The sequence below is a fragment of the Tiliqua scincoides genome, chromosome 1 (genome assembly GCF_035046505.1).
Source record: "Tiliqua scincoides isolate rTilSci1 chromosome 1, rTilSci1.hap2, whole genome shotgun sequence".
Classification (NCBI taxonomy): Eukaryota; Metazoa; Chordata; class Lepidosauria; order Squamata; family Scincidae; genus Tiliqua; species Tiliqua scincoides.
In genome coordinates, this window is record NC_089821.1 from 267,225,531 (window position 1) to 267,244,748 (window position 19,218).

General features: G+C 46.0%; 1 protein-coding gene across 1 annotated transcript in view; it reads right to left on the minus strand.

Moving 5' to 3' along the window:
* PYGB (glycogen phosphorylase B) overlaps positions 1–19,218 on the minus strand; it is a 60,579-nt gene that overhangs the window by 23,342 nt on the left and 18,019 nt on the right. The window contains exons 2-5 of the mRNA XM_066625536.1: positions 15,058–15,159; positions 8,477–8,555; positions 3,844–3,947; positions 2,065–2,196 (exon numbers count right to left, since the gene is read on the minus strand). Of these exons, the coding sequence (XP_066481633.1) occupies positions 2,065–2,196; positions 3,844–3,947; positions 8,477–8,555; positions 15,058–15,159 (417 nt within the window). The remainder of the gene's footprint in view (positions 1–2,064; positions 2,197–3,843; positions 3,948–8,476; positions 8,556–15,057; positions 15,160–19,218) is intronic.

Genomic DNA, 19,218 nt, shown 5'->3' on the forward strand with positions numbered 1-19,218 from the left:
AGTAGTGGGTGTCCAACCCACTATTTGGGGATTTGCAAGACAAAGAACTCCCCTCACTAAGGAAGAACAATGAAAATAGGTAGAAACAAAAGAGAATGTAATCTGTTGGTTTATTTATCCATTCAGAAACTATCAATTTAGAAACTCACATAAATTAAAATGTGGGCCTCAGAAATCAGTCAAAGTTAAAACAGGCACACATCTAAAAATAGTTCCTGGTTTTATAAAAATAGTTCCTGCACTTCAAGGACATAAATGGAATGTGTCACAAAAGTTTGGTGAAAAATATTTCCACAGCATGCTTTAGCATATTTAGAATATATTTCAAAACAAAAAGCAGGACACTTAGATCTCTGCCTTCAGTCAAAGGGCTAAGGAGCTGCTGGATTGCTGTGTATTGGTTGTAAATAACTTTTGAGTCATTTTGAAAGGTAGGGCACAAATATAATTAATTAACAGAAGGTGTTACACAGCTGTGCCTTCTCATAGAATATAGTACTAGAAAGGGGGCCCCAATTATTCTGACACCATTAACAAAAGGCCAAAATTGTTGGGAACATTTTTTTTCCCCAAGTAGTATGCCCGTACAATAGCATTTGTGAGTGCTAGCTAACGGACTTTCCAGCACTGATGCAACTGTGCCATGAGGGTGCATGCTGCATCTTGCGATATAGGGGTGGTCACAAAAGTCTCTTCAAAGTAAAGGAATGTTTGTTGCTTTACCTCAGGGCTACATTGCAGCTGCACTATCAGCACTGAAAAGTTGGACAGGATTGGGCTGTGAGTTGCATTTGTTAGAAGACATGTTTACAAGAATCTGTTCTTCTGAAAACAAAGAACAGGAGTTATCCAAGTCTGGCTTTGGGCATCTTGTTGAGTTCTTGAGCCAATTCTCACTTGCAGAGTTAGTACCAGGTTGCAGGGGCCCTGATCCTGCACTGGACCCCACTAGGAGGGCCATGGCATTCCTGGAGGGGAAGCAAAACATTAAGTTGCTTCAGGTGTCTGGCCGCTGGTATAAAGCGACTTCCTTGAAGAGAAGAGAGCACTTTACACCAGTGTCTCCATCGGCCTTGTTAACAGGCAGGTTTAGTGCTATCCCCTACTCGGAGAGGAAATGCAAGTGTGGTAGGGACTGTATCGAGACACTAACATATACCTTTTTCTACTGCCCATTACATAATGCTTCACGCATGAAATATCTAGGCCGATTGTTAGCTAGGATGCAGGGCTGGAAGGATTCAATTATGCTCCAGTTTCTCCTTTCCACATCTGAACCTGAGTCCCTGGATAAGGTTGCTTCCTTTTTATCCGGGGTAATAGCCAGGCAGAATTCTGGGTCTCTGGGCAGTGTGTGAGAAAAGGACTGATGATTATGTTGTGATGTCATTGTATATTTGTGTCTTATTTTGTTTTTTCCCCTCTGTATTTTAAGCCAATAAAGGTCTTACTGAACTGAACTGAACTACACCAGTGTCCAGGCACCTGAAGTCTTTTGCCCCTGCTCCAGGAACGCCAGTCCGGAGGCCCAGCTAGTTGAGCACTCTGATAGGCATGGGCCCTTGACCTGTGCCCTACCTAGGTCATCACCAACACCACACCTGCCCCTTTGTGATCAATGGTGTGTGCACAAAAGAAGTGTTGGTGGAGTGAATGCACCGTTCATTTCTGCCTACACAATACATTCTTCTGCACCATATGCTGTTGCTCATTGAGTCAGAAACCAAGTTTAGTTGTTGGTCTTCAGACAAAGTGATACTTTAACTGCAAAGAAGACTGTTCAGTAGACAAGGTGATGGGGGTGGGGAGGGAAGGGAAAGAAAAGGTATGGCCTAAACATTTCCTGCCTACATGCACAAGGTTGAATGATACTTGACAACCTCTTGCCCACCCTGGAGTTCTTACTACTTATTAGATGGTGACAATTTCCACAATACAGTCCAGCAATGACTGTACATTGTCAACATCTCTAAATCCAACATCTCCATGGCATCATACCAGGCCCTACTTCTCTTACAGAATCCTCATCAGTGGCTTCTTCCAGGGCTCTTATTAATACTGTACCTGAGTATCAACCCATTTAACACCATCAGGAGTGTGATCCACTCGGCCGTAGAAGTGAACAGGAAGCATGTACTCTGGGCGGGCTTTTTCCCAAGGATTGCCATAACGCAACCAATCATCAGCTTCTTCCACCTTAAAGAGGAGAGACGAAACAAGGGTTTAAAAAGCATGCATTAATAACAGGCTATTTCCACATCAAGAGTTCCACAAAAGTTGACCAGACTTTCTTTTCCAGCTCATGCACTTACAGTAGAATAAAACAAAAGCGGTGGCTGAAGTCTTAGGAGTCATCTTATTGCCAGTGCAGATTCTCTTGTAAGGATTCTGTGGTCTAACTATGTGAACCATTCCCCATTGGGGTAATCAGATGCAGCTCAGGGAAGCTCCACTGTAGTGAGAGTTGCCACAGCACCACCAGTGGCAGCCAGGAATGTCTGAAGGTGGCATGGAGACCTTTCACACAAGGGCAACAATCCATGGAATAAGATGCTCTAGAAATCACAGGTACGTGGAGCATAGGAAGTCATTGGTGCACCTAACTCAGGACTGTCTACTATGACTGGCAGCAGTTCTCCAGGGTCCTTCCCAGCTGTAGCTGGAGATGCTGGGGACTGAAGTGGGGATCTTCTACATGCACTGCTGACTCCTCAAATTGAATATAATGCATGCATGCAGTACTGTACTGCATGCACCAGTACTCAATCCAACTATGGGGAAGGCCAAGTCTCCACCTTAACCTACCACCTGCCCTGTGCTTGTAGAAGATATTGTCAGCCCAGTCTCATCTGTATAGCAAGAAAGTCTGGCACTCGGAATTGCAGTTCCAAATAGCCATCGCAAGCAACAGAAAAATAAAGATAAAAGCAATGGTTGGAGAGGCTCCAGGGGTTGCAGAGGCTCTAGGGGTTGGGCTTAGGGTTGCCAATGGAAGCAGGACAGCAAATAGAGCCCTTTAAATCTTTCACTAAAGTGGGAGACCAACTAGAGAGGGTGCCTCTCATCTACTCCCTCCACCTCTCACAAAGCCACCTAGGTTTTGTTACACACTTGGAGTCCTACTCAGGACCACTCAGCAGGGTAGTGGAGATGTGTGTGTGTGAGTGTGTGTGTGTGTGGAGAGCAAGCACAGAGGGAAAAGGTACACGGGGGGGGGGGGTCTGTGGCTTCTATCTTCTGCTACAGACTGATGGGCTGCAAGAAAATTCCCTATTGGTTTTCCTGCCCCAACACTGCAGGCTACTGACCCACTGGAAGGAACACAGTTGAGCAGCAGAGCATATGGTCTGAATGCCTTCCCTGGCATTTCCAGTCACAAAGAACCTTGAGTCTGAGGACTAGGGAAGACCTGTGCCTGAGCCCTTGGAGAGACACTGCTGGTTGAAGCATACTGTCCTGGGCTAGATGGATCAATGGTCTGACTCAGTATAAGATAGCTGCATGTGTTTATCAGGGATCTACTTGGGTCTACTGCCTTTCATCTTTGTACTGGAACTGCATGTCCCATCCTTTCAGTATCAGCCAGGTTTGTGATGTTCCAGAAGCATGCAAAACTTTTTCCAAAACATCTCACTGCTTGTATGTGAGATGTACAAGGGTTCTGGGTGCTAGGGAGGGTCAGAACAAAGAGATGTCCTTTTTTTCCCCACTGAAGAGTCTGGAGAGGATCTACCACAGTGGCAAAGCTCCTACCTTCACAGGCCTCTCCTGAGCATGGTATTGCTAGGAGCAACTGAAACAAGAGCGGGAATAGAAAGAATTCTACTTCTCTCATCAACGCACCTGCCAGCCATTGACGATCTTCTGATTAAAAATGCCAAACTCATAACGGATTCCATAGCCATAGGCTGCAAGTCCAAGCGTCGCCATGGAGTCGAGAAAGCAAGCTGAAATGGCAAAGAACCAAATTTGCATTAGCAGCCAAAAGGGATCATTCAGAAGAGCATCTGTTACCCATGGGCCCAGCTGTGCTTGCTTTCAAAATGCAGTAGAGACAGCCAGTGAAATAAGTCCAGGCTGGACATAATTGGAGCTTTAAGGGTTTAAAATCTGATAAAGTATGGTCTATGCCACAGAAGTTCATGATATAGTATACTACATCTGCTAGAGCAGTGGTTCTCATATTGGTGAGTTACAACCCACCGGTTTGTGTAAAGCTTCCCCCATCCCTTTAAGGCGTGGGAGAAGGGGAAGGAGAAGGCAGCAACACAATTCCCAGGATCACGTCACTAAGGAGGGTGCTTTAAACTTACTTTGGACTTAGGCAAGCAGCAGGAGGTGTGGGGAGCCCTGTGCAGCCCTCTGCAGGGCTTCCCAAGGCTTAGACTGTTGAGAAACAGTGTGAACAAATTAGTTTTGTGTAGCAACCAGGAGGTGATTTGCACACAATTTCTCAACATTCCAAGTCTTGGGGAGCCCTGTGGTGGGCTATGCGGGGGGCCCCCCCACTTCTTGCTACTTGCCCAATCCTGCAGTAAGTAAAAATACCCCCCTTAGCAACATGATCTTGGTGATCGTGTTGCTGCTCTCGCCCGTGCCCCGCAAAGACTTAGGGAGTAAATCTCCCTAAAAGTTTGAGAACCACTGTGCTACAGCATTTCTGTCACATAGATGTCATATTGAGTCATATCCACAGATTCAAAATCCATGGATGTAAAGGGTGGACCTGTATTAAGTTCAGTGCACAAGCAGTTTTGGGTGAGTCTCATTTTCTCTGAATTCCACCCTCTGTTTATTACAGTGCACTGACCCTCTTACATAGCAGAACATAAGAACATAAGAACATAAGAACAGCCCCACTGGATCAGGCCATAGGCCCATCTAGTCCAGCTTCCTGTATCTCACAGCGGCCCACCAAATGCCCCAGGGAGCACACCAGATAACAAGAGACCTCGTCCTGGTGCTCTCCCCTACATCTGGCATTCTGACTTAACCCATTCCTAAAATCAGGAGGTTGCGCATACACATCATGGCTTGTACCCCATAATGGATTTTTCCTCCAGAAACCCGTCCAATCCCCTTTTAAAGGCGTCTAGGCTAGACGCCAGCACCACATCCTGTGGCAAGGAGTTCCACAGACCGACCACGCGCTGAGTAAAGAAATATTTTCTTTTGTCTGTCCTAACCCGCCCAACACTCAATTTTAGTGGATGTCCCCTGGTTCTGGTATTATGTGAGAGTGTAAAGAGCATCTCCCTATCCACTCTGTCCATCCCCTGCATAATTTTGTATGTCTCAATCATGTCCCCCCTCAAGCGTCTCTTTTCTAGGCTGAAGAGGCCCAAACGCTGTAGCCTTTCCTCATAAGGAAGGTGCCCCAGCCCCGTAATCATCTTAGTCGCTCTCTTTTGCACCTTTTCCATTTCCACTATGTCTTTTTTGAGATGCGGCGACCAGAACTGGACACAATACTCCAGGTGTGGCCTTACCATCGATTTGTACAACGGCATTATAATACTAACCGTTTTGTTCTCAATACCCTTCCTAATGATCCCAAGCATAGAATTGGCCTTCTTCACTGCCGCCGCACATTGTGTCGACACTTTCATCGACCTGTCCACCACCACCCCAAGATCTCTCTCCTGATCTGTCACAGACAGCTCAGAACCCATCAGCCTATATCTAAAGTTTTGATTTTTTGCCCCAATGTGTATGACTTTACACTTACTGACATTGAAGCGCATCTGCCATTTTGCTGCCCATTCTGCCAGTCTGGAGAGATCCTTCTGGAGCTCCTCACAATCACTTCTGGTCTTTACCACTCGGAAAAGTTTGGTGTCGTCTGCAAACTTAGCCACTTCACTGCTCAACCCTGTCTCCAGGTCATTTATGAAGAGGTTGAAAAGCACCGGTCCCAGGACAGATCCTTGGGGCACACCGCTTTTCACCTCTCTCCATTGTGAAAATTGCCCATTGACACCCACTCTCTGCTTCCTGGCCTCCAACCAGTTCTCAATCCACGAGAGGACCTGTCCTCTAATTCCCTGACTGTGGAGTTTTTTCAGTAGCCTTTGGTGAGGGACCGTGTCAAACGCCTTCTGAAAGTCCAGATATATAATGTCCATGGGTTCTCCCGCATCCACATGCCTGTTGACCTTTTCAAAGAATTCTATAAGGTTCGTGAGGCAAGACTTACCCTTACAGAAGCCATGCTGACTCTCCCTCAGCAAGGCCTGTTTGTCTATGTGTTTTGAGATCCTATCTTTGATGAGGCATTCCACCATCTTACCCGGTATGGATGTTAGGCTGACCGGCCTATAGTTTCCCGGGTCCCCCCTCTTTCCCTTTTTAAAAATAGGCGTGACATTTGCTATCCTCCAATCTTCTGGCACTGTGGCCGTTTTGAGGGACAAGTTGCATACCTTAGTCAAGAGATCTGCAACTTCATTCTTCAATTCCTTAATAACCCTTGGGTGTATGCCATCAGGGCCCGGTGACTTATTGATCTTTAATTTATCAATGAGGTCTGAAACATCTTCTCTTTTAACCTCTATCTGACTTAACTCCTCGGTCAGGAGGGGCCGTTCGGGCAGCGGTATCTGCCCGAGGTCTTCTGCCGTGAAGACAGATGCAAAGAACTCATTTAATTTCTCTGCCATCTCTAAGTCTCCTTTTATCTCCCCTTTCCCTCCCTCACCATCCAGAGGGCCAACCGCTTCTCTGGCGGGTTTCCTGCTTCTAACATATTTGAAGAAGCTTTTATTATTCCCCTTAATGTTGCTGGCCATGCGTTCCTCATAGTCTCGCTTGGCCTCCCCTATCACCTTCTTACATTTCTTTTGCCACAGTTTATGTTCCTTTTTATTCTCTTCATCAGGGCAAGACTTCCATTTACGGAAGGAAGCTTCCTTGCCCTTCACAGCCTCTCTAACTTGGCTGGTTAGCCATGCGGGCACTCTCCTGGATTTAGTGGAACCCTTCTTTCTTTGCGGTATACACCTCTGCTGGGCCTCTATTACTGTTGTTTTAAGCAGTCTCCATGCATTCTGGAGAGACTGGACTCTTTTTACCCTCCCTTTCAACCTCCTTCTAACCAGCCTCCTCATTTGAGGGAAGTCCGCCCGTCGGAAGTCAAGGGTTTTTGTTAGAGATTTGCCTGGTATTCTTCCCCCAACGTGCACGTCAAAACGGATCGCAGCATGATCACAGTTCCCCAATGGCTCAGTAACATTTACATCTCTAACCAGGTCCTGCGTACCGCACAAAATTAAATCCAGAGTCACCTGTCCTCTGGTGGGCTCCGTGACTAGCTGATCTAAGCCACAGTCATTCAGCACGTCAAGAAATCCGGTTTCCTTATCGTGACCAGAACACAAATTGACCCAGTCAATATGAGGATAATTGAAGTCCCCCATGATTACAACCCTGTCCTTCCTTGTCACCTCCCTGATCTGTTTCCTCATTTCAAGGTCCCCATCAGATTTCTGGTCTGGAGGACGATAGCACGCCCCCAGTATTACATTGCTGCACAAGCCTGGTAATTTAACCCACAGAGATTCTACGGTGGAGTCGGACCCACCTTCAATCTCTACTTTGCTGGATTCTATCCCTTCCTTAACATAAAGGGCCACCCCACCTCCAACACGCCCCTGCCTGTCCCTCCTGTAGAGTTTATAGCCCGGGATTGCGGTATCCCACTGATTCTCCGCATTCCACCAGGTTTCCGTTATGCCCACTATGTCAATATTTTCCCTTGTCACCAGACATTCCAGTTCTCCCACCTTTGCTCGTAGACTTCGGGCATTCACATAAAAGCATTTATACACGGAATGCCCCAGGATGGGGTGCTTATTCGCTCCTTTGTCCCCGCATCCTCTCATTGTGCCAAACCGTCTATCACATCCCATCTCCCTAACTTTCCCAATTTCTTCTCCTACCCTGCCTTTGTCTTGTTGTTCTCTAACCTCCCCATCCTCGTCCCATAGGGATGAGGAGTCCCGAACCGGATGCCCCTCGGCTCCTGTCGGCCTTCCCCCAGGGATCAGTTTAAAAGCTGCTCTGCCACCTTTTTAATGTTATGCGCCAGCAGTCTGGTTCCATTCTGGTTCAAATGGAGCCCGTCCCTCTTGTACAGGCCCCGCTTGTCCCAAAACGTTCCCCAGTGCCTAACGAATCTAAACCCCTCCTCCCTACACCACCGTCTCATCCACGCATTGAGACCCCTGATCTCCGCCTGCCTAGCTGGCCCTGCGCGTGGAACAGGTAGCACTTCAGAGAACGCTACCTTTGAGGTCCTGGCTTTCAGCTTCCTTCCTAAAAGCCTAAATTTGGCCTCCAGGACCTCCCAGCTACACTTGCCCACATCGTTGGTGCCGACATGCACCACAGCCGCTACCTCTCCCCCAGCACTGTCTACCAGCCTGTCTAGACGAGAAGGCTTTTGGTCTGCACAAAAAAGAAAAGCACAACAGCTCACCTGCCAGGCGTCCCAGTCCTCCATTCCCTAGGCCAGCATCTTCCTCTATCTCTTCCAGCTCTTCCAGGTCCAGGCCAAGCTATTATGAAAACAATCAAAGCAAGAAAATGTGGCGTTGCTGTTCATCTCTGCACCACAAATATCAAGGATGCTTCCCCAATCCAACCTTCCTTCTCTCTGATTGGAGAAATCTAATCACTGTACGCTTCTAACAACAGCACAGCTCAAACAGAAAAATTCCCTTCTTATGAGTGCTGCAAGCTGCAATTGATACTAATCAGTGGTTTTCGCCAGTGCATGTTTTAGTTGATTATTTTTAAAGCATTTGAAACCCACAGTTCCTCTTTTTACAATGTGCCTAACAATAATTTCTTATAATATATAATATAATATAAGCCATATATAAGCCATATAATATAATAACAATTTTCAAAAAACAATCAAAAATTGATCAAAATAACACAAAAATGACAATAAAATAAATAGCAGAGACAAGGAAATACAAGAGGATCAAGCCAACAAAAGAGAAAGCAAAAAACCAAAATGAAATGGTAAATAGTGTTGAATGCCCCTAAGAGGTCCAGCAAGGCCAACAGGATTGCATTTGCCCTGTCAGGTCCCCAGTGTAGATCATCAACCATGGCTGCTTCTGTCCCAAAGCAAGGACTGAAGCCAGATGAAAAGGGGTCCAGATAAGCAGTTTCATTCAGGGCACTCTGGAGCTGAGATGCCACTGCCCACATAATTATCTTGCCCAGAAACAGAAGGTTTGAAACTGGCTGGTAATTCCCAAGCACAGTGGAATCTAAGGAGGGTTTTTTTTCAGGAAAGGTTGAACCAGTAACTTCAGAGCCACTGGCAGCACTTTGTGTTAGAGTTGCAACCCTTTGTCTGGTAAAGAGTTGTATGGAACCTTGGATGAGCAGGCACACAAAACAGCATACACCAGCAGAGTTCTTTGAATGCAGTGGTTATATTTCAGAGCAAGGGTTATCACAGGTAGAGTAATCAGTAAACAGTCCTAGTCAGCACAATGAGCAGTCAGTTCATAAACAACAAATCCAAATCAGTTTTCCAAGATACACAGTCAAAGTTCATTCCATGGTCAGTAACAACATGTATATACTCACATCCAGCCTCCCAAGTTACTGGCAGCAGTTCAGTAGTCTCCTACTACACTCCTACTGCTGCCCTGGAAGCTCAACAGACCAAACATTAAGTAGTTGGAGTGGCCAATCAGTGTAGGCTAAGCCACACCCAGGGTGAGGCAGTCACAGGTGTTTGCTGATCCTGCTGACTCCAGCAATCTGCACCTGTTCCTGAACCACCTAGTTGGCTGTGTTTCTGTCTTACCCAGAACATAGACCTGACACTTTGAAAGATCAATTGATGACTCTCCCTATTCACTCCACCAGTCCCCCCTGGCAGCTCTGATCAGGCAAGAGGATGGCCTCACACTTCACAGGACCCTGTCCTCATTTTCAGGCTTTACAAGATAATCCTCCTTTTCAGTCCTTTCCAACTTTCCAGCAGTGATGCAGTCACACCAACAAAGCATGTGCTGCATCCTGTAGTGGGAGGAGGCAGTCACAGAGGCATCCTCATGGTAGGGAATGCTTGTCCCCTTACCTCAGGGCTGCACTGCAGCTTCATCGGTGTTGGAAAGTTGGATAGGATTTGCCCTGTTGGGTTTAACCAGCAAGCTCATGGAGCTCAGGTTTTTTAAAGTCACTTTTTTCAGTTTTTTGAAGACTTTTGTGCTCCTGGTATGTTGTTCTAAAAGTGAATTAAAAAACATTAAAAAGAATAAACCAAAGAACGCTTATTAAATTGTTGAGCTATACCACACTTGAAATACAATGTAAAAGAACAATACAAATAGAATTTTATTAAACTCCTCACAAAAATCAGATCGCTAAAGCAAAGTATGCTAGCACAGCAGTCTCCAAAGCAGAGATTGCTGGGGGCTGCTAAAGCTGTCCCTGGTGCAGACAGAGCTTACCATTCTGCCTTGGGGGCCTCCCATTCATGCTGCATATCGACCCTGACTTTCGCACTGGGCAGCCATGCATGCCCAGAAATCTGGGTGCAAAACCTACTGCAGCAAAATACAGTAAGCATTACTGCAGTACATTACATTACAGTACTTTACAGTACTTAAGCATTACAGTACTGCAGCAAAATACAGTAAGCATCTGGCAAGTGTAAAGGTCGGGGAGATCTGCGGCATGAACAGGATGCTCCCCCGCAGAATGGTAAGCGCCATTCACATGGGGGGGGATTAGGCAGCATGTTGGATCTGGCCAGAGTCAGCAGAGCCCTGTGCTAGCATTTAATCCTTATGGAAGATTTAAAAGAAAAAAGATATCTGAGGGGAAAAAATTGTTAGCTGGCCTCCTAAAAAGAGAAAAATTCATGGATAAATATTAATCATGATGTCTATGTAGAAACTCCATGTTCAGAGGCAGTATACCTCCCTCACAACAGGGAAAAAAAGGCTTAAGTAAAGAAGGATACATATTGACAATGTGAAGAGAATCCTAGAGAACCAGAGCTACCACTTTGAAGGACTCATCCTTCACTAAAGACATATCAGAGGAGCAGGGTTCATCCCCTGATTAGGCTGTAAAGTTCATAGGGGGGGGCCTGCATTCATGGGGGCCTACAGAAGTTCTTGTTTGCTTCTTTTGCTTTTATATTTTAGCTGCTATTTTTAGGCTACTGGTTGGCAACCTTCAGTCTCGAAAGACTATGGTATAAGCCTACAGCACCTGGTATTCCCAGGCGGTCTCCCATCCAAGTACTAACCAGACCTGACCTTGCTTAGCTTCCAAGATCAGACAAGATCTGGCATGTGCAGGGCTACTGTGGTTTAAGTATTATTCTTATTTGTTATATATGTTTTTATCTTTTTGAGTACCAGGTTTTTTTCCCCTGGGGAAGTTGGTATAGAAATCCCCAAATAATGAATGGATAAACAAATAAGTAATTTGTCTAATTTGTATCTTGGTCTTCCTCATGGAGAAAGGGTTAACTGGCCCCACAGAACCACTGCTCCAATTAAAACCAGAACATCCCACAGTACTTGCAGCCTCCCATGTCTCATGTAGATTAGCTGTTTCAGAGATAATGAAGGCACTTGCCTTTGCTATTCTAACAGGGATATCCTTGATTGATCATTGCCCAAGCAAAACAAAACAAGGCCCTCCTCCCAAGGGATTGAATCCTCATGAGCTTAACCATATACTGCTTTTCCAAATTCTGATAATAAGATAACTGTCCTGGGCAGAGACACATCGAAGCTCTGCCAAAAGGACTGGAATTCATGAGTCAGCAATAAACACAAGAAGAAATAATGTGGGCAGATTAGATTGAAACTTAAGGAGGCTGTAAAAATTAATGGGCTCTCCCTGAATATATTTTGGTCTAGACAGCAAAGAAGCATCATTAAAGAAAAAAGTCCGCCCTCCCCCCCCCCAATGGGGGAAGACCGAGGCAAGAATTATTTGCACAATGTCTTCCTCAATGCTTTAATACCAAACTGCAAGCCCAGAAAACAAGACTGGAACTTTCAAGAATAACCTGAAGAACAGCTGCTAGAGCAGTGGTTCCCAAAGCGGTGGGTTGTGACCCACCATGGGAACTGGAAGACAGCCATTCCCCTTCAAGGGCAATGGCCCAGAAATGGATGCCCCATGGCACCGCAGAGAGTGTGGTGTGGTGAGGAACTAGGGCTTGTAACCATACCTGGGGGAGTTGCGCCAGCCTTGGGGAGTGTCCAGGAGGCCCATAGCTCCCTCTGTGGGCCTCCGTGCTGCTCCTAATAGCTCCTGAGATCAGAGCGTACTTTGGGGTTTTGCACAAAAAACGGTGAGCTCCAATTACATATCGGAGTTATTTGGAGCAGAGCAGAGGCCCGCAGAGGGGGCTGCGGGCCTCCTTGACCTTCCCAAGGCTGGTGCAACCTCCCCAGGTATGATTACAAGCCCTTGGGTCCCTGCTGCGCTGTGACAGCTTTGGCGTTGCAGGGCACTCACCCACAACCTAGTCACTGCCCAAGCAACAACTTAGTGCAGTCACAAAGTCCAAGTAGGACTTTGGGAACTGCTGAGCTGGAGTGCTGGATTATGATACCAGAGAGTCCTGTGTTAAGTGTTTTGCAAATTTTATGGGCATCTGTTAATGAAGATCCTACATGCTTCAAATGTTCATGTTCCCAAATCAGAGATGCAAGAAAAAGAAAGCTTTCAAACAACATAGCTGTGCTTTCTGCTGTAGTCACAAGAATTGAATAGCTATTGTGTCCATATCAGTTAACCAAATTCATGGAGAAACACACATCTGCCACTAGCTTCACATGCTACTTAAACGTCCACTTTTTAAAAATAATTGAAAAAAAACACATAAATCAAAAATAACTCATGAAGGAAATAAACTGGAAAACAGACTAGCTGTGGTTAAATGGAATTTAATTTCTTGATTCAAATGTGAGGGTGGACACTGAGTTAAAACTGAATGTGAAATTATGAGAGAATTCTGCCACTTTTACAAACAACTGCATCCATCTGAAACAAGAAAAATCACCTGAGCATCATCAATTGCTGAAAAGGACAAGAAACTGAATCAATCAGTAGCTGAAATCTAGGTGGCTGCAGTAACCATTACAAACATATCAGTTAATTATATTAACAAATACATGGAAAGCAGTACAGCCATGATTAGTTGGTACAGATCCACTGAGTTTTGGAGCCTATAAGCCTACATCACTGTTTAATGTGGACTGTATCATGGTGGCAGAAAGTCTAGCATTAAGATTGAATCAGAATCTAGTATTAAGAACGCTATCAGTCCCTATATCTGAACTGAACAAGCAAATTTTATGAAAAAAGGAAGCTCACATCAGAAAAGTGATTTATACCATCAACACCGTAACAGTGGATGGTTCCGCCAACGTTCTTTTTATGGGTGCTGAGAAGACACTGGATAAGGTAGAATAGCCCTGCCTGTCTAAAATCATGGATAAATTTTTCAGATTTGTAGAGGAGTACAAATGTTCTATGCAGCACTGCAGGCAAGTATTATGATTAACAGAAGTTTATCAGGGGAATTTAAGCTACAATGGGGAATCTGTAGAAAATGGCCACTGTTTCCCTTTTTATCTGTATTAATGACAGAAACATTTGCAACTGTTATCAGAGCATATTCGAAGATAAAAGGAGTAAAGGTTAAAGTTAGAAGAGATAAAATTTCCTATGTGTGTCGAACTTTGTTTACTGGATTCAGGCAACACACATGTATAAGCCACTTTCAGCACAATCCTAGCCATGTCTACTCAACAGTAAGTCTCAATGAATTCTATGGGACTTACTCCTGGGAACGTGTGTATAGGATTGCAGACTTAGGGCGCAATCCTAACCCACTTTCCAACACTGGCATAGCTGTGCTAGTGGGGCGTGTGCTGCATCCTGCAGCTGGGGGGCACTCATGGAGTCCTCCTCAAAGTAAGGGAATGTTTGTTCCCTTATCTCAGAGCTGCATTGCCCTTATGTCAGTGCTGGAAAGTGGGCTAGGATTGTGCCCTTATTTAGTTTGGAGCGTAATCCTATCCTGTGCTGGAATAGGCAAGCCAAGAGGCTTGAGCTGTATCCAGCACACGATAGGGGCCAGAATCAGCTCAGCCAGAGGCGAGGGGAAACTTTTCTCCTTACCCCTGGGTAAGGTGCTCTGGCCCCAAAAGGCCTCCTCGAACTTGCGCCACCTCCTGAGGGGGCACAAGTCTGAGGACAGCAGAGTGGCTTAAAGTCACTCTGAACTCCCTGGGAACGGGGGTTGGGATCTGGCATAACTGCCGGATCCTAGCCCACCTCCTGCTTCCTGCCCACCTCCCTAGGCAGGACATGCGCCAGCCTCCCTAGACAGACGTTGGACCCAGGCTCGGAAGTTTGCACCGCCTTTCTAGATCTGCGCAGGGATCTGGGAACATGATGAGGATGGAGAGGAGGTGGGAAAGGCGTTTCTGTGGGTGGGTGGGTGGGGAGCAGGAGATGTGACCAGGATCTGGCACTTATGCCAAATCCTAGCCCCATTCCTGGGCAGCCCAGGGCAGCTCCAGGCTGCTTGGATTTGTGCCATCCCTTCAGGTGGTGCAGATCAGAGTAGACCCATAGGGCTGCTGTAGTTCTACCCAGGGTAAGTGAAATTATTTCCCCTTGCCTTTGAATGAGCCACAGCCAGCCCCAAACATGCGCTGGGTACAGAACAGGCCTGCCAGCTTGCCTGTTCCACAACAAGTCAGGATTGTGCTGCCCGTCTTATTGGTGCCACATGACCCTTTGTTCTTTTTCCTTAGTCCCACACTGATGAATGAACTTGTCTAAACAGAGGTTAGTCTTGAGTGAAGGCTCCATGACTCCCCTTGGCAACTTCACACATTGTTAAAAAAAACTGGGCAATCAGAAAGTTTTTCCTGAGAGTCAACCTAAATTTACCTTGATAGCCTCTGGGCATTTTGCCATCAGTTTTGCATTACAACATGATGCATCCATGAACAGTATCAACTAAAGCCTCAGTGGAGACAGTACCTGGTAAATGGCTTCATCACAGGCATTCTGAAGACCCAGGTTCACCATTGTGTTCTGAAGCGTTCGGCCCATGTAGAACTCCAATGACAGATAATAAATCCGCTAGGAAAATAGAAGAAAAAAGCAATTAGATTTTATACAAAGTGAAGTTATTCACATCCTGATCCACACACTGCCATAGTTTAGATCAGGGGTGCTCAATAGGTGGATCGCGATCTACCGGTAGATCGCGAGGCAAAATGAGTAGATCGCAGAGCCTTGTCTCTCCAAACTGTTAATATGTCAGTTTTGTCTACACTAAACTGACACTGAAACTGACACTTTAGCTGCTCTTCAGGCATGCAGCAACAAAACTGACGAAACTGACTAGACTCCAGCAGGGGCTCCATACATTAAAGGGGGTGTCTGTCAGACGCTTCCTTCCCCCCTGGTAGATCTCCGGGCCTTGCTGGGTTTCAAAGTAGCTCTCGAGCCAAAAAAGTGTGAGCACCCCTGGTTTAGATGTAATCAGTTGCAACAATGGTGACAATAATGTCATGATTCATATAACTCCAGAGATCAGGGCAGAGTGACTATGTTTTCTGCAAGTCCAAATAAGCACAGAAAAAGACTGGTTTTTATTTGTTGATTAGATTTACATCCCCCGTTTTGATCACCAGATTCTCAAAGAAGCTTATCACATTCTAAATTCAATTTTCGCTACTTCTTGCACCTTTGTAGCGTGATGGGATGTGATAGACGGTTTGGCACACTGAGAGGATGCAGGGACAAAGGAGCGAATAAGCAGCCCATCCTAGGGCATTCCGTGTACAAATGCTTTTATGCGAATGCCCGAAGTCTACGAGCAAAGGTGGGAGAACTGGAATGTCTGGTGACAAGGGAAAACATTGACATAGTGGGCATAACGGAAACCTGGTGGAATGCGGAGAATCAGTGGGATACCGCAATCCCGGGCTATAAACTCTACAGGAGGGATAGGCAGGGGCGTGTTGGAGGTGGGGTGGCCCTTTATGTTAAGGAAGGGATAGAATCCAGCAAAGTAGAGATTGAAGGCGAGTCCAACTCCACTGTAGAATCTCTGCGGGTTAAATTACCAGGCTTGTGCAGCGATGTAATACTGGGGGCGTGCTATCGTCCTCCAGACCAGAAATCGGATGGGGACCTTGAAATGAGGAAACAGATCAGGGAGGTGACAAGGAGAGACAGGGTTGTAATCATGGGGGACTTCAATTATCCTCATATTGACTGGGTCAATTTGTGTTCTGGTCACGATAAGGAAACCGGATTTCTTGATGTGCTAAATGACTGTGGCTTAGAGCAGCTAGTCACGGAGCCCACCAGAGGACAGGTGACTCTGGATTTAATATTGTGCGGTATGCAGGACCTGGTTAGAGATGTAAACGTTACTGAGCCATTGGGGAACAGTGATCATGCTGCCATCCGTTTTGACATGCACGTTGGGGGAAGAATACCAGGCAAATCTCTAACAAAAACCCTTGACTTCCGACGGGCGGACTTCCCTCAAATGAGGAGGCTGGTTAGAAGGAGGTTGAAAGGGAGGGTAAAAAGAGTCCAGTCTCTCCAGAGTGCATGGAGGCTGCTTAAAACAACAGTAATAGAGGCCCAGCAGAGGTGTATACCGCAAAGAAAGAAGGGTTCCACTAAATCCAGGAGAGTGCCCGCATGGCTAACCAGCCAAGTTAGAGAGGCTGTGAAGGGCAAGGAAGCTTCCTTCCATAAATGGAAGTCTTGCCCTAATGAGGAGAATAAAAAGGAACATAAACTGTGGCAAAAGAAATGTAAGAAGGTGATACGGGAGGCCAAGCGAGACTATGAGGAACGCATGGCCAGCAACATTAAGGGGAATAATAAAAGCTTCTTCAAATATGTTAGAAGCAGGAAACCCGCCTGGGTTGGAGGATAGCAAATGTCATGCCTATTTTTAAAAAGGGAAAGAGGGGGGACCCAGGAAACTATAGGCCGGTCAGCCTAACATCCATACCGGGTAAGATGGTGGAATGCCTCATCAAAGATTTGATCTCAAAACACATAGATGAACAGGCCTTGCTGAGGGAGGGTCAGCATGGCTTCTGTAAGGGTAAGTCTTGCCTCACGAACCTTATAGAATTCTTTGAAAAGGTCAATAGGCATGTGGATTTGGGAGAACCCGTGGACATTATATATCTGGACTTTCAGAAGGCGTTTGACACGGTCCCTCACCAAAGGCTACTGAAAAAACTCCAGTCAGGGAATTAGAGGACAGGTCCTCTCACGGACTGAGAACTGGTTGGAGGCCAGGAAGCAGAGAGTGGGTGTCAATGGGCAATTTTCACAATGGAGAGAGGTGAAAAGCGGTGTGCCCCAAGGATCTGTCCTGGGACCGGTGCTTTTCAACCTCTTCATAAATGACCTGGAGACAGGGGTGAGCAGTGAAGTGGCTAAGTTTGCAGACGACACCAAACTTTTCCAACGGGTGAAGACCAGAAGTGATTGTGAGGAGCTCCAGAAGGATCTCTCCAGACTGGCAGAATGGGCAGCAAAATGGCAGATGCGCTTCAATGTCATGCACATTGGGGCAAAAAATCATGTAAATTCATGCACATTGGGGCAAAAAATCAAAACTTTAGATATAGGCTGATGGGTTCTGAGTTGTCTGTGACAGATCAGGAGAGAGATCTTGGGGTGGTGGTGGACAGGTCGATGAAAGTGTCGACCCAATGTGTGGTGGCAGTGAAGAAGGCCAATTCTATGCTTGGGATCATTAGGAAGGGTATTGAGAACAAAACGGCTAGTATTATAATGCCGTTGTGCAAATCTATGGTAAGGCCACACCTGGAGTATTGTGTCCAGTTCTGGTCGCTGCATCTCAAAAAAGACATAGTGGAAATGGAAAAGGTGCAAAAGAGAGCGACTAAGATGATTACGGGGCTGGGGCACCTTCCTTATGAGGAAAGGCTACGGCGTTTGGGCCTCTTCAGCCTAGAAAAGAGACGCCTGAGGGGGGACATGATTGAGACATACAAAATTATGCAGGGGATGGACAGAGTGGATAGGGAGATGCTCTTTACACTCTCATATAATACCAGAACCAGGGGACATCCACTAAAATTGAGTGTTGGGCAGGTTAGGACAGACAAAAGAAAATGTTTCTTTACTCAGCGTGTGGTCGGTCTGTGGAACTCCTTGCCACAGGATGTGGTGCTGGCGTCTAGCCTAAACGCCTTTAAAAGGGGATTGGACAAGTTTCTGGAGGAAAAATCCATTATGGGGTACAAGCCATGATGTGTATGCGCAACCTCCTGATTTTAGAAATGGGTTATGTCAGAATGCCAGATGCAGGGGAGGGCACCAGGATGAGGTCTCTTGTTATCTGGGGAGCTCCCTGGGGCATTTGGTGGGCTGCTGTGAGATACAGGAAGCTGGACTAGATGGGCCTATGGCCTGATCCAGTGGGCTGTTCTTATGTTCTTATGTTTCCTCAACCAGCATCCCTGAGCCCAATGGGTTCATTCCACACCCCTAGATATACCTCTCCAGCAGCTGCAGGAGGCTGTTCCCTTGGACTTTGAGCTCTTATTGATGTCTCAGGAGCCAAAGCAGGAAGGAGCCAGCCATTGTTGGGATGTCTTCAATTAGGTTGGTAGGAATAGGAGTTTTGGGGTGCAAACGTCAGTATTTCAAGACTTTCAAGTTTCATTGTAATAAAAGCAAGTTTTTAGAATGTACGGCAACCATTCATGAACCAGGAACCCTAAGCTCCTTGCACTGACAGGATAAAACCAAACTAGATTTGCATATTTATGCACAAATACATATTCATACAGGTTGCAGAATTCAGCTTCTCTCAGAATTTATGTTATTTAGATGCAAAATTCTGATATCTTTCTCCCTTTTAAAAAAAAACACATGCAGCCTTGGAGCAGGGTTGGTCCTACACACTAACTGGTGATAACTTCTGAAGTGCTACTACCTGTGCCAGCACAAGCTGTACCAGATGGAAATACAATATGTTACTAATAGGATTTTTAAAAAAGGTCAGAATGGGTGAGATCTCCCTAGATGGGAAGCAGAGGCCAAAGGAGTTGCCTATACTTAGGGTTTGCATCCCTCAGGCTTATTATAACACCAAGCATATGTTACGGGGGGGGGGGGAAGAAAACC